This window comes from Catharus ustulatus, chromosome 1 (assembly GCF_009819885.2).
Source record: "Catharus ustulatus isolate bCatUst1 chromosome 1, bCatUst1.pri.v2, whole genome shotgun sequence".
Lineage (NCBI taxonomy): Eukaryota > Metazoa > Chordata > Aves > Passeriformes > Turdidae > Catharus > Catharus ustulatus.
In genome coordinates this window covers 116,556,608-116,568,970 of record NC_046221.1, presented here as the reverse complement: position 1 = coordinate 116,568,970, position 12,363 = coordinate 116,556,608, and the positions used below count along the sequence as shown (strand labels likewise).

Below are 12,363 nucleotides of genomic sequence, written 5' to 3'. Positions count from 1 at the left end.
GTCACTTGGCCCTTAAAATCCATTCAGGTCTGAAACAAAAGTCAAGGAGCAATAAATAAATTTCCTTTTAATCTTATTCATTTGTAATCATCATAGCTATTCCTGAGACAAGCACCACAGAAATCCTAAGTTTTTATTGTTTTGAACAATTTTGCAATCTTTTGTAAATAAAATATGTCTAATTTTAAAAAAAAATTCTCAGCAAAGGGATGTTCTTCATTTTGCCTGTCTCTCACTTTTATCAAAGTTAAAATAGTAGTAGGTCAGATTCTCAGACTGTGTGAGCAATCACTGGGTCCACCAGGATTGTCTCTTTATATCAGCAATGAACTGTTTGCTGATGAGCTGTATCCAAAAGTTAAAATGGAAGTTAAAATGGAAGCCTTTTTTCATTTTTCCCCAGTGTTATTTCTCAGCTCTAGAATTTTTGGGATGTTTGTTTATATCTTGGTGTAAATGAATATGAGGCATTGGGCAGACAGGAAGATGTTATCTTGTGAGTAATAGGTACCTGAGAATCACTCAGGCAACTTGAGCTTAAGAAAAAAATTTTAAAAAGAGATTCAATTTTCATGACTGGGCTCCAACATCAAATATTGCTTTGTTCTATTTCATCACCATTTTTTAGAATTAATGATATCTACCTTCACACCTGCTTTTTTAACCTTCGATACAGAGCTCATGAATGAGCTTGTTGATATCAGAGAAAAACTACAGTCTCCTCTTAATCCTTTGGTACAACAGAAATAGAGCTACTGTAGATTTCCTCACCTTTCCCATCTGACACTATGGAAATCTTTCAAAAGGTACAGGGGAACAATTACCGGCTGTGAATGGCTGGGGTATCCTTCCTGACAAAGCAGACCATAGATGATCTGCTTGTATTCCAAGGCAATGTCACTCAGAGCCAAATATAAGGATATTTTTATTATGTGAACTAGATGCTGGGCTGAAACAGCTGGCTGGTGACACACAGAGCCCTGCCAGCCTTTCAGTGATGACTTCTTTTGGTTTCTACTGCCTGGGCCAGATTTGAACCAGAGAGAGCTGGGCACAACTTCCCACTTTGCTGAAAAGCAGAGAAACACTTGAGCAAAGGAAAGGGATTATTTTATTTCTCATAATTTTCCCCCAGATTATATGCTACCAAATTTATATAATCCCTGACCAACAAAAAAAAATCACCCTCACCAACTAGTGAGGGTCAACACCAGTTAGGGGAATAACTCTTGACCTTCACGGACTACATAAAGTTAAAGATTACCTGGTTTTAATCTCACGAAGCTCTGTCTCTATGTTTTGTGTTTGTGTTTTTTTCTCTCAGCAAACCTGAGGTCTTTAATACAGTTTGGGAAATGGCAGAAGCTGCACATTGACTGTTTCACAATGGTGCTAAGTCTGGTTACTGAGAAAGCAATGACACCTGATCTCCACAGAGAGATCAAGAGATCTCACCTCTTCTCCTGTGCAGCAGAACAAGACTGTAATATTTAAGCACAGTCCTAGTTTTCAAGTAGCATGGTCAGAAGGTGTTCTGTGTAGTCTTAGGAACACGGAGAAAGCCAAGTGAAAACCAAAAGTCTCAACCCACCTTTCCTTTTCTTCTTTACACATATGTCTCCAAAACTGTTAATAAATAAACATCTTGGTGGTCGAAGCTAACGCCACATTTTATTTAATGTCATTATTTCTACATGAGGGGCTGGACATCCAGTGAATCCTCTCTGCCACATCCAAAAGGAGAAGTCAATCCTGGGGCAGTTAAAATGGAGCACCATGGGAAAGACTTCAGTCCCCAGAGCACTTAGACTGATGGAGAACAAAACTCTTCGTCAGCAGATTTTGCATGAAAGGGATTAAAAAAAATTTTTGCAATTCCTCTCTCCCTTAAAAACCGATAGTGCTCTCTTGGGGCTTATGAGAGTCACATTAAACCTACGGATTATATATCTCTTCATTACAAAAATGTACTCTTGCCACTGCAATCCAGTTAGTTCCTGTTGCTCTGAAGCTTGCCCTTTCCCCCACGAGTCTCAAAATGCTGCCTCAAGAAACCAAGCAACTGGGATGAAATACTTAAAAAGCCTGGCTGTGACTTTGGAGCAATCAACAGTGTCAGTTGCCACCAATGCATCCTCCTCTTAGTTTTGGAATGAGTCCTGTGTGCACCAGGCTGGGAAAACTCAGCCAAACTGACTGGCAAATGCAGACACATATCCCACAACAGGAAGGCATTCCCTTACAAGAGAGTACTTAAGAATATGGTTTAAGAAATGCTTAAATGCTTTCCTGAACAGAAATGGACTTAAGCACAAGAGAGTATCCCTTAATTGGGAGTACACTGCAGACACAATCACTAAAGCTCGTATTATATGCCTGAAAATCGAGTCCCAGAGCGTAAGCTTTTCCAAGTGATGGTTAGAGGGTTCCTAGTTGTAGCATGGTTCTGTACAGAAGGATTTGCTTAATCCACCTTGCTTTTAGATTGCAATTTCCCCAAGCTTAGCTGCTTCTTTTAACAGTTCTGAGTTCTGCCTCCCCCCAAGTTATTTTAATAACTCTTTCAGAGGAAATACCTTGTATTTTGATATTTCAGAAGCTACTGGTTTTCTACAAACTTTATTCATGTCATCTTGATTGCACAGCGTTGCATTAAGTAACTTTTTTTTTTTTTTTAATGTGGTCTACTCTATTGCCTTTTTGTGGACTGTGAGAGGAGGAACAACTTGATTTTCAATGCTCTTAGGATCACTGATTTAGGGTACTATGTAGCAGCATCCAGTCCACCCCCATCAGAGTTTTGGTTAAACAGGGCAAAAGTCTGAATACTTACTGGTATTTTGACTCTTTGTTACAGTAAAATTTCTGTTTTGCATACATTCAGGCATAGAAACAATATTTCACAATGTATCTGTGAGTGTAAATAGAACCAGTCAGTACTCCTGTAGGAATCTCAAAGCACTAGGCAAGCATGGATTAACCAGGACACCTCACAGGCAATCAGGATGCCTGTGACACCTCGGGGCCCAGTTGTGCCACTCTCTACAGCCACACAGCTGCAGTAGCCACTGGCATCCCAACTGTGATAGTAAACATTCAGAAATACCCAGCTGGGTGTGAAGCTGGGCAGATATGCTCAGCAGGGCTGAGGAACCACAAGCTGGGAGAGGCTTGGACTGCACTAATGAAAACCCTTTTTAGCACTTGCTAACTGAAGCACAGAGATGTTAAAGAATGCACCTGGGTCAAGGTTGTTACATCTATATTATTAGACCCAAGACAACTTTTTATTCTCTTGCCCTCCCAGCTCCTTGCAATGCCTCACATCGCCTTGGTTTCCAAGGAAATGGTTTCCTCAGAGAACAACAAGGCACTTAGGAGCTTTGAGTGGTTCCCAGGTGCTAAACTAAAATGTGCAAGCCAGCATAGGTGCAATCACTGTGTGCTAGTGGTGGGAATCCAGATGTCCAGAATCATGAGTCTAACAACCACCACCATGGCCCCCTGAAATCTTCCACTCCTGCCCTGCTCCATCACTGGCACTACCAGTGATGAAGTGAGTAGTTAATCTGTACTCCAGGAACAGTGCACTAGGATGCCAGGTCTGCCTTCAGAAGTGTGAGCTTACAGACCTCCATGCCAGAAGCTTCAGGGTGGATTATAGAGCACCATTCAGCAAGAGTAGCAATGTCATTGGAACTGCCAGCACTGCTCTTGTTCGTCTGTCTGTACAGCACTTGTACCTCAACAGGGACCTGTGTACTCAAATCCGTCCAAACAATTAGCATGGCTTGTTGCCCAACAAAAACCACCCAGCCCACCTATAGCCTTTACCTTTCTGGAAGGCCCCTGGAAAGAACTTTCTTTACCTGTGGTGGCATATCCCATCCACATCCAGGTGGATCTGGTTCTGACTCCAGAATCTCTGTTCCACCATTTGAAATGCAACAGTGGCAAAAATGCAGACTGTTGAGAGAGTTCAGCAGGCCAGATGACTTGCACAAAAGACAAATCCTGTGCCCCAGAGAGGGGAGGCAGCTGAAGCTCTGTTTCTGACAGCAATCTCAATGACAAAAGGGCAGGTGTTCAGAATTGACACTTATTTTGGTTCTTAATAATAAAGATGCTGTGCATGTAACTTGATTTCTGAGATGTAGCAGGATACCAGTATGAATCACAACAAAATCTGCAAAAAAACCCCCCATAAAACATCAGTTGTGCAGAAATATATTTTATATTACAAGCACAGACAATAAAGGCATTTCTCTTTTTAATAAAATTAATCTTACTGAAATGTATTTACCTTGTTTATTTACTGAGTTTGTTCTCTAGGATTTCAATGACTGTACCTTATCCTGTCTTGATATAAGCCTCTTCTGCACCAGGACCATGGCAAGGTGTGATTTGGAGATTGTAGTATTGACCTCCCAACCACAAGCCTCTGCAATCAGACTTTGATAAACCAAGGAATCTGCAGGGATGGAAAGAGCTGAGGAAAGGGATGATGAGTAAAAGCGTATCACCTCCAAACCCCTGAATTTGAAAAAAATGAATGCATGGGCCACTGCCCACTGTTCTTTGGAAATCCAGTTTAGGAACAGAGTCCTATAGCTCTGATAGGGAAGGCTTCAGGGTTCTTTAGTGTTCAGTGCCTCAGCGGAGATGGTCATTGCTTCCAGTGGTTTCCCTGAAGCCTGTGACTGTTTTAGGTATATAAATTAGAGATGTGAAATCCCCGCTTAAACCAAGTGTCAAGTGCATTTACTTTTGCTCCAATGGAAAAAAAAACCTGATAATTTTACATGGTGCAGGTCTGGGAGTAACAGAAGAAAGTAAGCACACAATATTTTCTGCCAATAGCTGCCATCAGTAAGAGATGAACTTTAATTTTCAACTTTGAAATCAAGCATCCAACTTAGAAATTTTGAAGCTTCCCTTCAAAATATTTAAGGCCATTTAGAAAATACCATATCCAGAACTTTTGGAAATATTTCTCCAATGTAATTCATAAGTGACCACAAATCATACATACAAAGTTAAGTCTGAACTTTATTTCAACCCAAGTTAGTGTAGCAAAGTTAAATAAAAATTAACCAGGTCTTTTCACTAAAGAGCAAAACATACCAGTATGCTAGTCCAAGAAACTTGCTACCAGGACTTATGTTGTCAGCTTACAGCAGTATAAGTGTGTGCGACACATCAGTCAGTGCAAACTGATACAAAACCCATGGGATTTATGTACAGCCATTACGGCAGCAAAATTCAGCATAAAATGTGTGATATAAAAATCATCCTTCCCATCTACTTCAGTTGGGAGACATCACTGAAGACACCAGCTACTACCAAAATACTATCAAAGTGGAGGTATCTTGTAATTCACACTTCTCTTCATCTCAATAGGGTCAAAATCTGTGTGGCCAACAGGATCCAGCAGGGAGGAAGCCACAACTGGAGCAAATAAAAGAACATGTTTTTAGAAACAGCATAGGATGGTGTCACTGTAGGAGGAATACCATGCCCCACAACACCAGCTGCCTTACCTCTCTTGGAAATTTCTTGCAGAAATAATTGACATCCAAGGGAGGGGGAAGGGATCTATCTGGCAAGGAAAAAGAGAGAGGTATGGCAGAACTTCTTTATTAAGGTCACCAGAAAATAAATAAAAGCAAAAACTGCCTTGATGCCTTTCAGTTCCACTCCTTTGCATTCCTGAGCAATCTGACTCCAGCTCTGTAAATGCATTGGCATCCTTGGCCAAGTCAAAGAGAAAGACCATGAGACCTGGCATTCAAAGTCCCACTCCTGGTGTGTGTTTTAATTAACAGGAGCCTGAGCATCATCTGTGAAAGGGGATGGGGCTCGAGGCTTTCACACCAGGTAAAACTTTCTGTGAGTGCTGCTTGTTCCAGTCTCCTTTCACATGCATTTCATTCAAGGGCACACATTCCGCCTTTTTTTTCTTTTTTTTTGACAATTGGAGGTTTGACAACAGAAGAACAGAGCCATAAATGTGAGGGTACAATATATCATGATATAAAGTATGGAGAACATATCCTCTACCAAAATGTCCCTTGGTGGAAAGAAAAAGCCCAAAATGTCTAGAATAAGATTTCCCTCTGCTTCTTACAACTATAAAGGAGCAAAAACCAAAACAAAGGCCCAACCCATGGGCTGTGCTATGCACGTTTCTAGGGTATCAGCTCTGGCAGAAAGTTGAAAGGTTATGTTTGTAAAATAGCAGCTGCTTTCCTGCCATTTGGTTCAGGCTTCTGCTTTGCAAAGTCTCGAAACCGAAAGACAAATCTGACAATATGCTAATCTTCCAATAAAAAAATGTGACTTCTGAACCTTTATCTGTTGAAGAGCTGACAGTGAAGTTCAGAGACGGTTGTCTAACCAGAAAAAACGATAGAGAAAATATGCCTTCAAACAAGATCATAAATCTTGAACAGTGCAGGGGAACAAATGTAAAAGGAACATTTTACCACTAACACCATTTAGTAGCCTCACTTTCTCTCCCTTCCACCCCTCCAGCCTCATCATACTTGCAAGGAAGGAGGATGTATCCTCTCAAAGCAATAATATGAATACAAGGTGATGGGGGGTGACAATGTATCGGCTACTGAAACCAGACATCATTTTCATCACTCCTGGGGTGTGGGGGGAGAGCAGAAATATAAAACAAATACTGTGCAACCTGAATACAAGACTTGCTCCCCCCCCGCTCCCCCCCCAGCAACACACACACAAAAAAGTTTGCATATTGCACAGGGCCCTTGAAGATCATAAATCTATGCATGAGAAAGATGTAGTGGAAATTTTTGGGGGGATTAGAGTTTATTTTTGTCATCTCTGTGAGACAGCTACTCATTCATCCAGATCACAGCTAAGAAAAAAGCTGGTCACAGAAATTAGCAGTTTCAGCTCAGCAGCAAAGTCGCCAGCCTGTGAAGGCAGAGAGAAATTGACTAATTAGCAATGCGCACTAAAACTTGACGGTTCTTTATAGAGAGAGAGAAGAGAGAGGGAGAGCGAGAGGGAGGGAGGCGGGGGGGGCTCGCTTTTTCCCCTTCTTTCTTCCAAAGATGTTTGAAATCGCAGTCATTTACGCTCGACAATTTTTACAATAGCCTTGAGCCATAATTTTGCGAGTCTCTCCAGCATCCATCCCCCTGTATGGTCTCTCTCCACTGGCCATGCACGACCGTTTCTCTCCCCAACCGTGGATTTCCTATTACTCTCGTTACGACTCACTGAGCCCCAGGCCCAAGGATAATGATGTGTTGTTTCTTGGTAGCATAATTTGTCACACGTACATTTTTTCTTCTTCTTCTCTTGCAGAAAGCTCTGCGCTCTCTCTCTCTCTTTCTCTCTCTCTCCTTCTCTCTCTCTCGTACATTTTCTTGCTGTTGCTAATTCATGGTGATCAAATGATGTACGACAAAATAAATTGTAAAGAGTGACTGCTCCGAGTTGGGAACCAGAAGGTTTTTTCTTTCTTTCTTTCTTTCTTTCTCTTCTCTCTCTCTCTCTTTTTTTTTTTTTTTTTTTTTTTTTTTTTTTTTTTTTTAAGGAGCGAGCAAACCTTTAAAAAGGAAGGACAATTGATTTTTTTGGGGGGGAGCTTAAGTGAACCTTTACTTTGGCAGCTGGTTGTGGAGCAGGTAAGTTTCTGGCCTTGTGTCTAACCGTCTCCGTGCATTTTCTAGTGCCTCCTGATTTGTTTGTTGCTGGGGGAGAGGAGAGGGGTGTTTGTGTGCGCGGGGTGGGGGGGCAGTTGTGTAACGAAAGCGTTTGCAGAATAAACTCCGATTGCAAGAAATGGGCAAAACGAGAAAGAAAGAAGGGGAGGGAGAAGAGGAGGAGTGTGTGTGTCTGTGTATGTGTGTGCATGTATGTATGCGTGTGTGTGTGTGTGTGCGCGGTGGGGAGGGGGGGATTGACCGGGTCCACTTAAAGGGAGAGGCTCTGGGAGGTTTCTGTAGCCGCCGGCGGGGCGCGGAGCGGGGCTGAGCGGCGCCGGGGCAGGGGAAGCGGCTGGAGGGAGCCCCTCGCTGTGCCGATAAATGGGGCGAGGCGGGGGTGAAGGGAGGCAGAGGAAGCCCGGTACTGGCGAGAAGCGACTGAGCGCGCTGCAATGGCAGGAGCAGGTCTCGGCGGGATCCCGCTGAGGAGGAGGAGGAGGAAGAGCGGCGGCGGCGCTCCGCGGGGCGGGATGCGGTCAGCGCGGGTCGGTGGCTGCGCAGCCTCCGCAGGTGCGGCCGCGGCTCGGGGCAGCCTCGCCGACCCCCTCCCCTCGCCGGGCCGGGCACGGGGCCGGGCCTGGGGGGCGCGGCGGGGTCCGGCCGGGCCGGGGGGCCGCCGGGCATGGCCCCGCTCCCCGCCGCCCACTCCCGCCTCCCTCGTCCTTCCCCCAACTTGAACTTCACGTAGTTACCGGAGTTACGGCCGCGGCGCCGTCTGCTGCCAGGAGAAGCGAGCCGGGCAGGACAGCGCCGGGCGGCCCCTGGCCGGGCCCGGGGCTGCCGCTTCCATTGCCCCCGTCCCCGCTCCGGGGTGCGAAGTCTCGCACCCCCCGCGCTGGGCCGAGGAGTGGGGCTCAACTTCGGGGCCGGCCAGTGCCGGGGCCCCGCTGCGGGCACGCCGCCCCCGGGAGGAAGCGGGTCCTGGCGCCGCCGAGTTGCCAAAGCGGCCGGAGGGCACCGGGGGCTGGCGGCGAGCGGGGCGGGCAGGGCTGCTCGCCTGCCCGGCAGAGTTTCAGTCACTTGGTAGTTTCTCTGGGCGTCGCGGAGTTGGGGGGTAAGGGTGGGGAGTGGGGTGGTGGTGTTATTTGGGGTGTGTTTGATTGCTTGGGTGTTTGGGAAGGGGGGACCTGGCCGGGTGGCTCAGCTTTGAAAATGTCCCCGGCTTCCTTGCTCCTCCCCTGGAGAACTGCCCGGTTTGCACCGGGAGGGAGGAAGACGGGGGCGGGGGGTGAAGGGAGGAGAGGCAAGAAAAAAAAAAAATCTCCACTAGCCCTCCCAAGTTGCAGCCCCTCCGAGCGAGCCCGTCCGTGTCCCGGGCAGAGGGGGCGGCTCGGCTCGGCGGGCAGAGGGGAGCCCGTCCCCCGGCTGCGCCCCCCGCCACCCTTGCGCACACAGCCGGGATGCGCCCTCCGGGCCTCTAAAGCTCTGTGTTTATTGTTGTGTCGTCCCGTGTGTCCCCCCACCCCGCTCTCCTCCCCACCCCTCTGCCCAGGTTGGAGGAGGGTTTAAAAGGCAGGTGTGCCGGAGGCCGCTCGCCATGTCCAGATCCGGGGACAGGACCTCCACCTTCGACCCCAGCCACAGCGACAACCTGCTGCACGGCCTCAACCTGCTGTGGAGGAAGCAGCTCTTCTGCGACGTGACCCTGACGGCCCAGGGCCAGCAGTTCCACTGCCACAAGGCCGTGCTGGCCTCCTGCTCCCAGTACTTCCGATCCCTGTTCTCCAGCGGCGGCGGGAGCGGCGGGCACCCCCACGCCCTGGGGCTGGGGCCCGGCGCCCAGGACGGGCTGGGAGGTCCGCCGAAGGAGCCGCCGCCGCCGCAGACGCAGGAGGAGCCCGGCACCCCATCCTCCTCCCCGGAGGACAAGCTGCTGGCCAGCCCGCGGGCCATCAACAACCTGGTGCTGCAGGGCTGCTCGTCCATCGGGCTGCGGCTGGTGCTGGAGTACCTGTACACGGCCAACGTGACCCTCTCGCTGGACACGGTGGAGGAGGTGCTGTCGGTCAGCAAGATCCTGCACATCCCGCAGGTCACCAAGCTGTGCGTGCAGTTCCTCAACGACCAGATCTCGGTGCAGAACTACAAGCAGGTGTGCAAGATCGCCGCGCTGCACGGCCTGGAGGAGACCAAGAAGCTGGCCAACAAGTACTTGGTGGAGGACGTGCTGCTGCTCAACTTCGAGGAGATGCGCGCCCTCCTCGACTCGCTGCCCCCCCCCGTCGAGTCGGAGCTGGCGCTCTTCCAGATGTCCGTGCTCTGGCTGGAGCACGACCGGGAGACCCGCATGCAGTACGCCCCGGACCTGATGAAGCGCCTCCGCTTCGCCCTCATCCCGGCGCCGGAGCTGGTGGAGCGCGTCCAGTCGGTGGATTTCATGCGCACCGACCCCGTGTGCCAGAAGCTGCTGCTGGACGCCATGAACTACCACCTGATGCCCTTCAGGCAGCACTGCCGGCAGAGCCTGGCCAGCAGGTGAGCGGCGGGGACGGGGCTGCGGGAGCGGGCAGTCCCGGCGGGCACCGACCCCCGCGGGCCGGGGCGGCTGGAGGGGGGCGGCGGCGGGGCCGAGCCGCCCGCCCCCTGCACCACCAAACTTTTCGTCCCCTCCCCTCGGCCCTCTGGGCGCCTGCACCTTGGGAATCTGGGTTTGGGTTTTTTGGGGTTTTTTTGACCATAATTAATTTTTTTTTCTCCCACGATGTTATTCCTTAACAAGGAGTTATGTTTTAAACTGTAATAGCTAAGTCCCAAATCTGTTATTTTCATTAATAACTGCATCATCTGTACACACCCTGATATTGCTGATGGTGGGGTGATGTCCCTGTTTGTGCGCGGAAACTTGTGACTTCATAGTCCTTACATCTATGACATGTCAGTTATTTTCATTTAATAAGGTAATGAATCATGATGTCAAAGATTGACGATATGAAGTTGGTGTTAGGAAGTGAATGCACAGCACATAGTTTAACAAGGAGTAAACATATCCAAAATTTATTTATCTTCTTTTAAAACATGTTTGTACTTCATTCACAGATCTTCTAGTGTTGGTATAATACAGTTGTGTGGTAGCACAGAAATCAAATCACACTTTGTATTATTCAGCTTATTATAAGCTTTTTAACTAATAGGTGCATGTTACTAATGATTTGACAGCAGCAAAAAAGAAACTAGTACATTAATAATGATTTTAGATAATGCACTCGATTAGCATTAATGCAAAGGATTCTTTATACTCTATGTAATGGGCACTCAGATGGTTTAACTTTGGAGATGGTGTACCCTCTTTTATTATTTCTGGCTAGCGCACTGTTAGTGTTCTGTCATGCTTATCACCTTGTTGTCTAACTGATTCTCACTCTGAAATCAAAAACATCGAATACAACTATTCTGCAGCATAAAGTGTTTCTGAGATGCCACTGTCGTAAGTTGGTGTCTGCCCTTTGCATTTCAACACTCAAAAGTGATGACTTTCAAAAATGCAAACCCCACAAACTCCTCAGGCAAGATTCTGCACCGGGGGCAAGCTGATGCTCGTGTCCTGGTGGATTGCTGAGATACCAGCCGGCTTGGTTCAGTGAAGATACCTTTCCAGCTTCAGTGGTCCATGTCATTTGAAGGATATGTAGTGGTGTTCTAACCACTGAATTCTTACAAGTGTCATGGATGCTGCAAGAATCTGATACTGCTGGTGCTGGGAGCTGGCTTTCCCTGTAAGCGGGAGCATACACAAAGGGATTGCACTGTAGGTAGTCCTAGGTGAGAGTCTAAGTTGCACTTAATGACTTACAAGAGACTCCAAATACCACAAATACTACTTTTTTTTGTTTGTAATAGGTCTGTATGTCTGTGCAGAGACGTGTATTTCAGAGACCCTTAACCACAGTGGGTGAAAGCATGTTGCCACTTTCCGAACTGGAATGTTTGTCTAATAACAGTCTTGTAACTAGCTTCTCTTGATTGGGTTCTTTAGTGGCAGTGAAATGGGAGCAAAGCCATTCAGATTTATTTATAAGCAGGCATTAGAACTTACTCCAAATGTTAAAGTGTTGGAGATGTTGAAATGCTCAGTAATGCAGAATGAAATTGTTATATTTTCATTTTTGGTCTTGGACAATATTCCTGGAAATTCATAAAGGTCACGAAGGCCCATCTTTGAATCTTAAATCACTTTAAGATTTTACCAGGCTGCCTAAGTACAAATGCCTTCTTAAACATGAAGGAGAAAAAAACCAAAACATTCAGTACTACAGAGATTTCCAGATTTGTCCTCTTTGTTACTCATAATTTCTCTAAAGTAGCAGTTTTACCAGGTTGACATTCATTCAATAAAATTTTATTTTAAGGAAGAAAATCTGTGAAGAGTTCCTTAAGTAACTAATTTGCAGAAGGAAATCTTAAAAGTAACTAACAGTGAAGTACATGTGCAAATACTTGCTACACAGAAAAAGGCTTCAAAACTCTGATTACTTTTTTTCTGTGAGTAATGGTGACTTTGGTAATTTGGAATTTAATGAAAGGTCATTTGCCAAAGATTCACATGTCTTTAGAAAGAGATTAACTGTTCCTCTTGTGCAGAGTAATAGCTCCTGCACAGTACAGTAAGGGCTGGTGAGAA

General features: G+C 46.7%; 1 protein-coding gene and 1 long non-coding RNA gene across 5 annotated transcripts in view; one reads left to right on the top strand and one right to left on the bottom strand.

The window, feature by feature from the left end:
• Positions 1-5,031: 5,031 nt before the first annotated feature.
• LOC117004804 lies at positions 5,032-8,515 on the bottom strand. Its single transcript, XR_004419682.1, has 3 exons — positions 8,438-8,515; positions 5,541-5,599; positions 5,032-5,448 (listed from the first exon to the last, which is right to left on the bottom strand). It is a non-coding gene; the product is annotated as an uncharacterized LOC117004804 (long non-coding RNA).
• Positions 7,576-12,363, top strand: part of KLHL14 (kelch like family member 14) — a 60,279-nt gene continuing 55,491 nt past the window's right edge. For 2 of the 4 annotated variants that reach the window (XR_004419680.1, XM_033075872.1), the window contains exons 1-2: positions 7,576-8,255; positions 9,238-10,220. Coding sequence is in view for 3 of the 4 variants with exons in the window: in XM_033075872.1 (XP_032931763.1) it covers positions 9,283-10,220 (938 nt within the window). In the remaining variant the exon portion in view is untranslated. Of the gene's footprint in view, positions 8,256-8,695; positions 8,769-9,237; positions 10,221-12,363 lie in introns of those variants that run through there. The other 2 variants (XM_033075881.2, XM_033075890.2) reach the window with 2 other exon arrangements.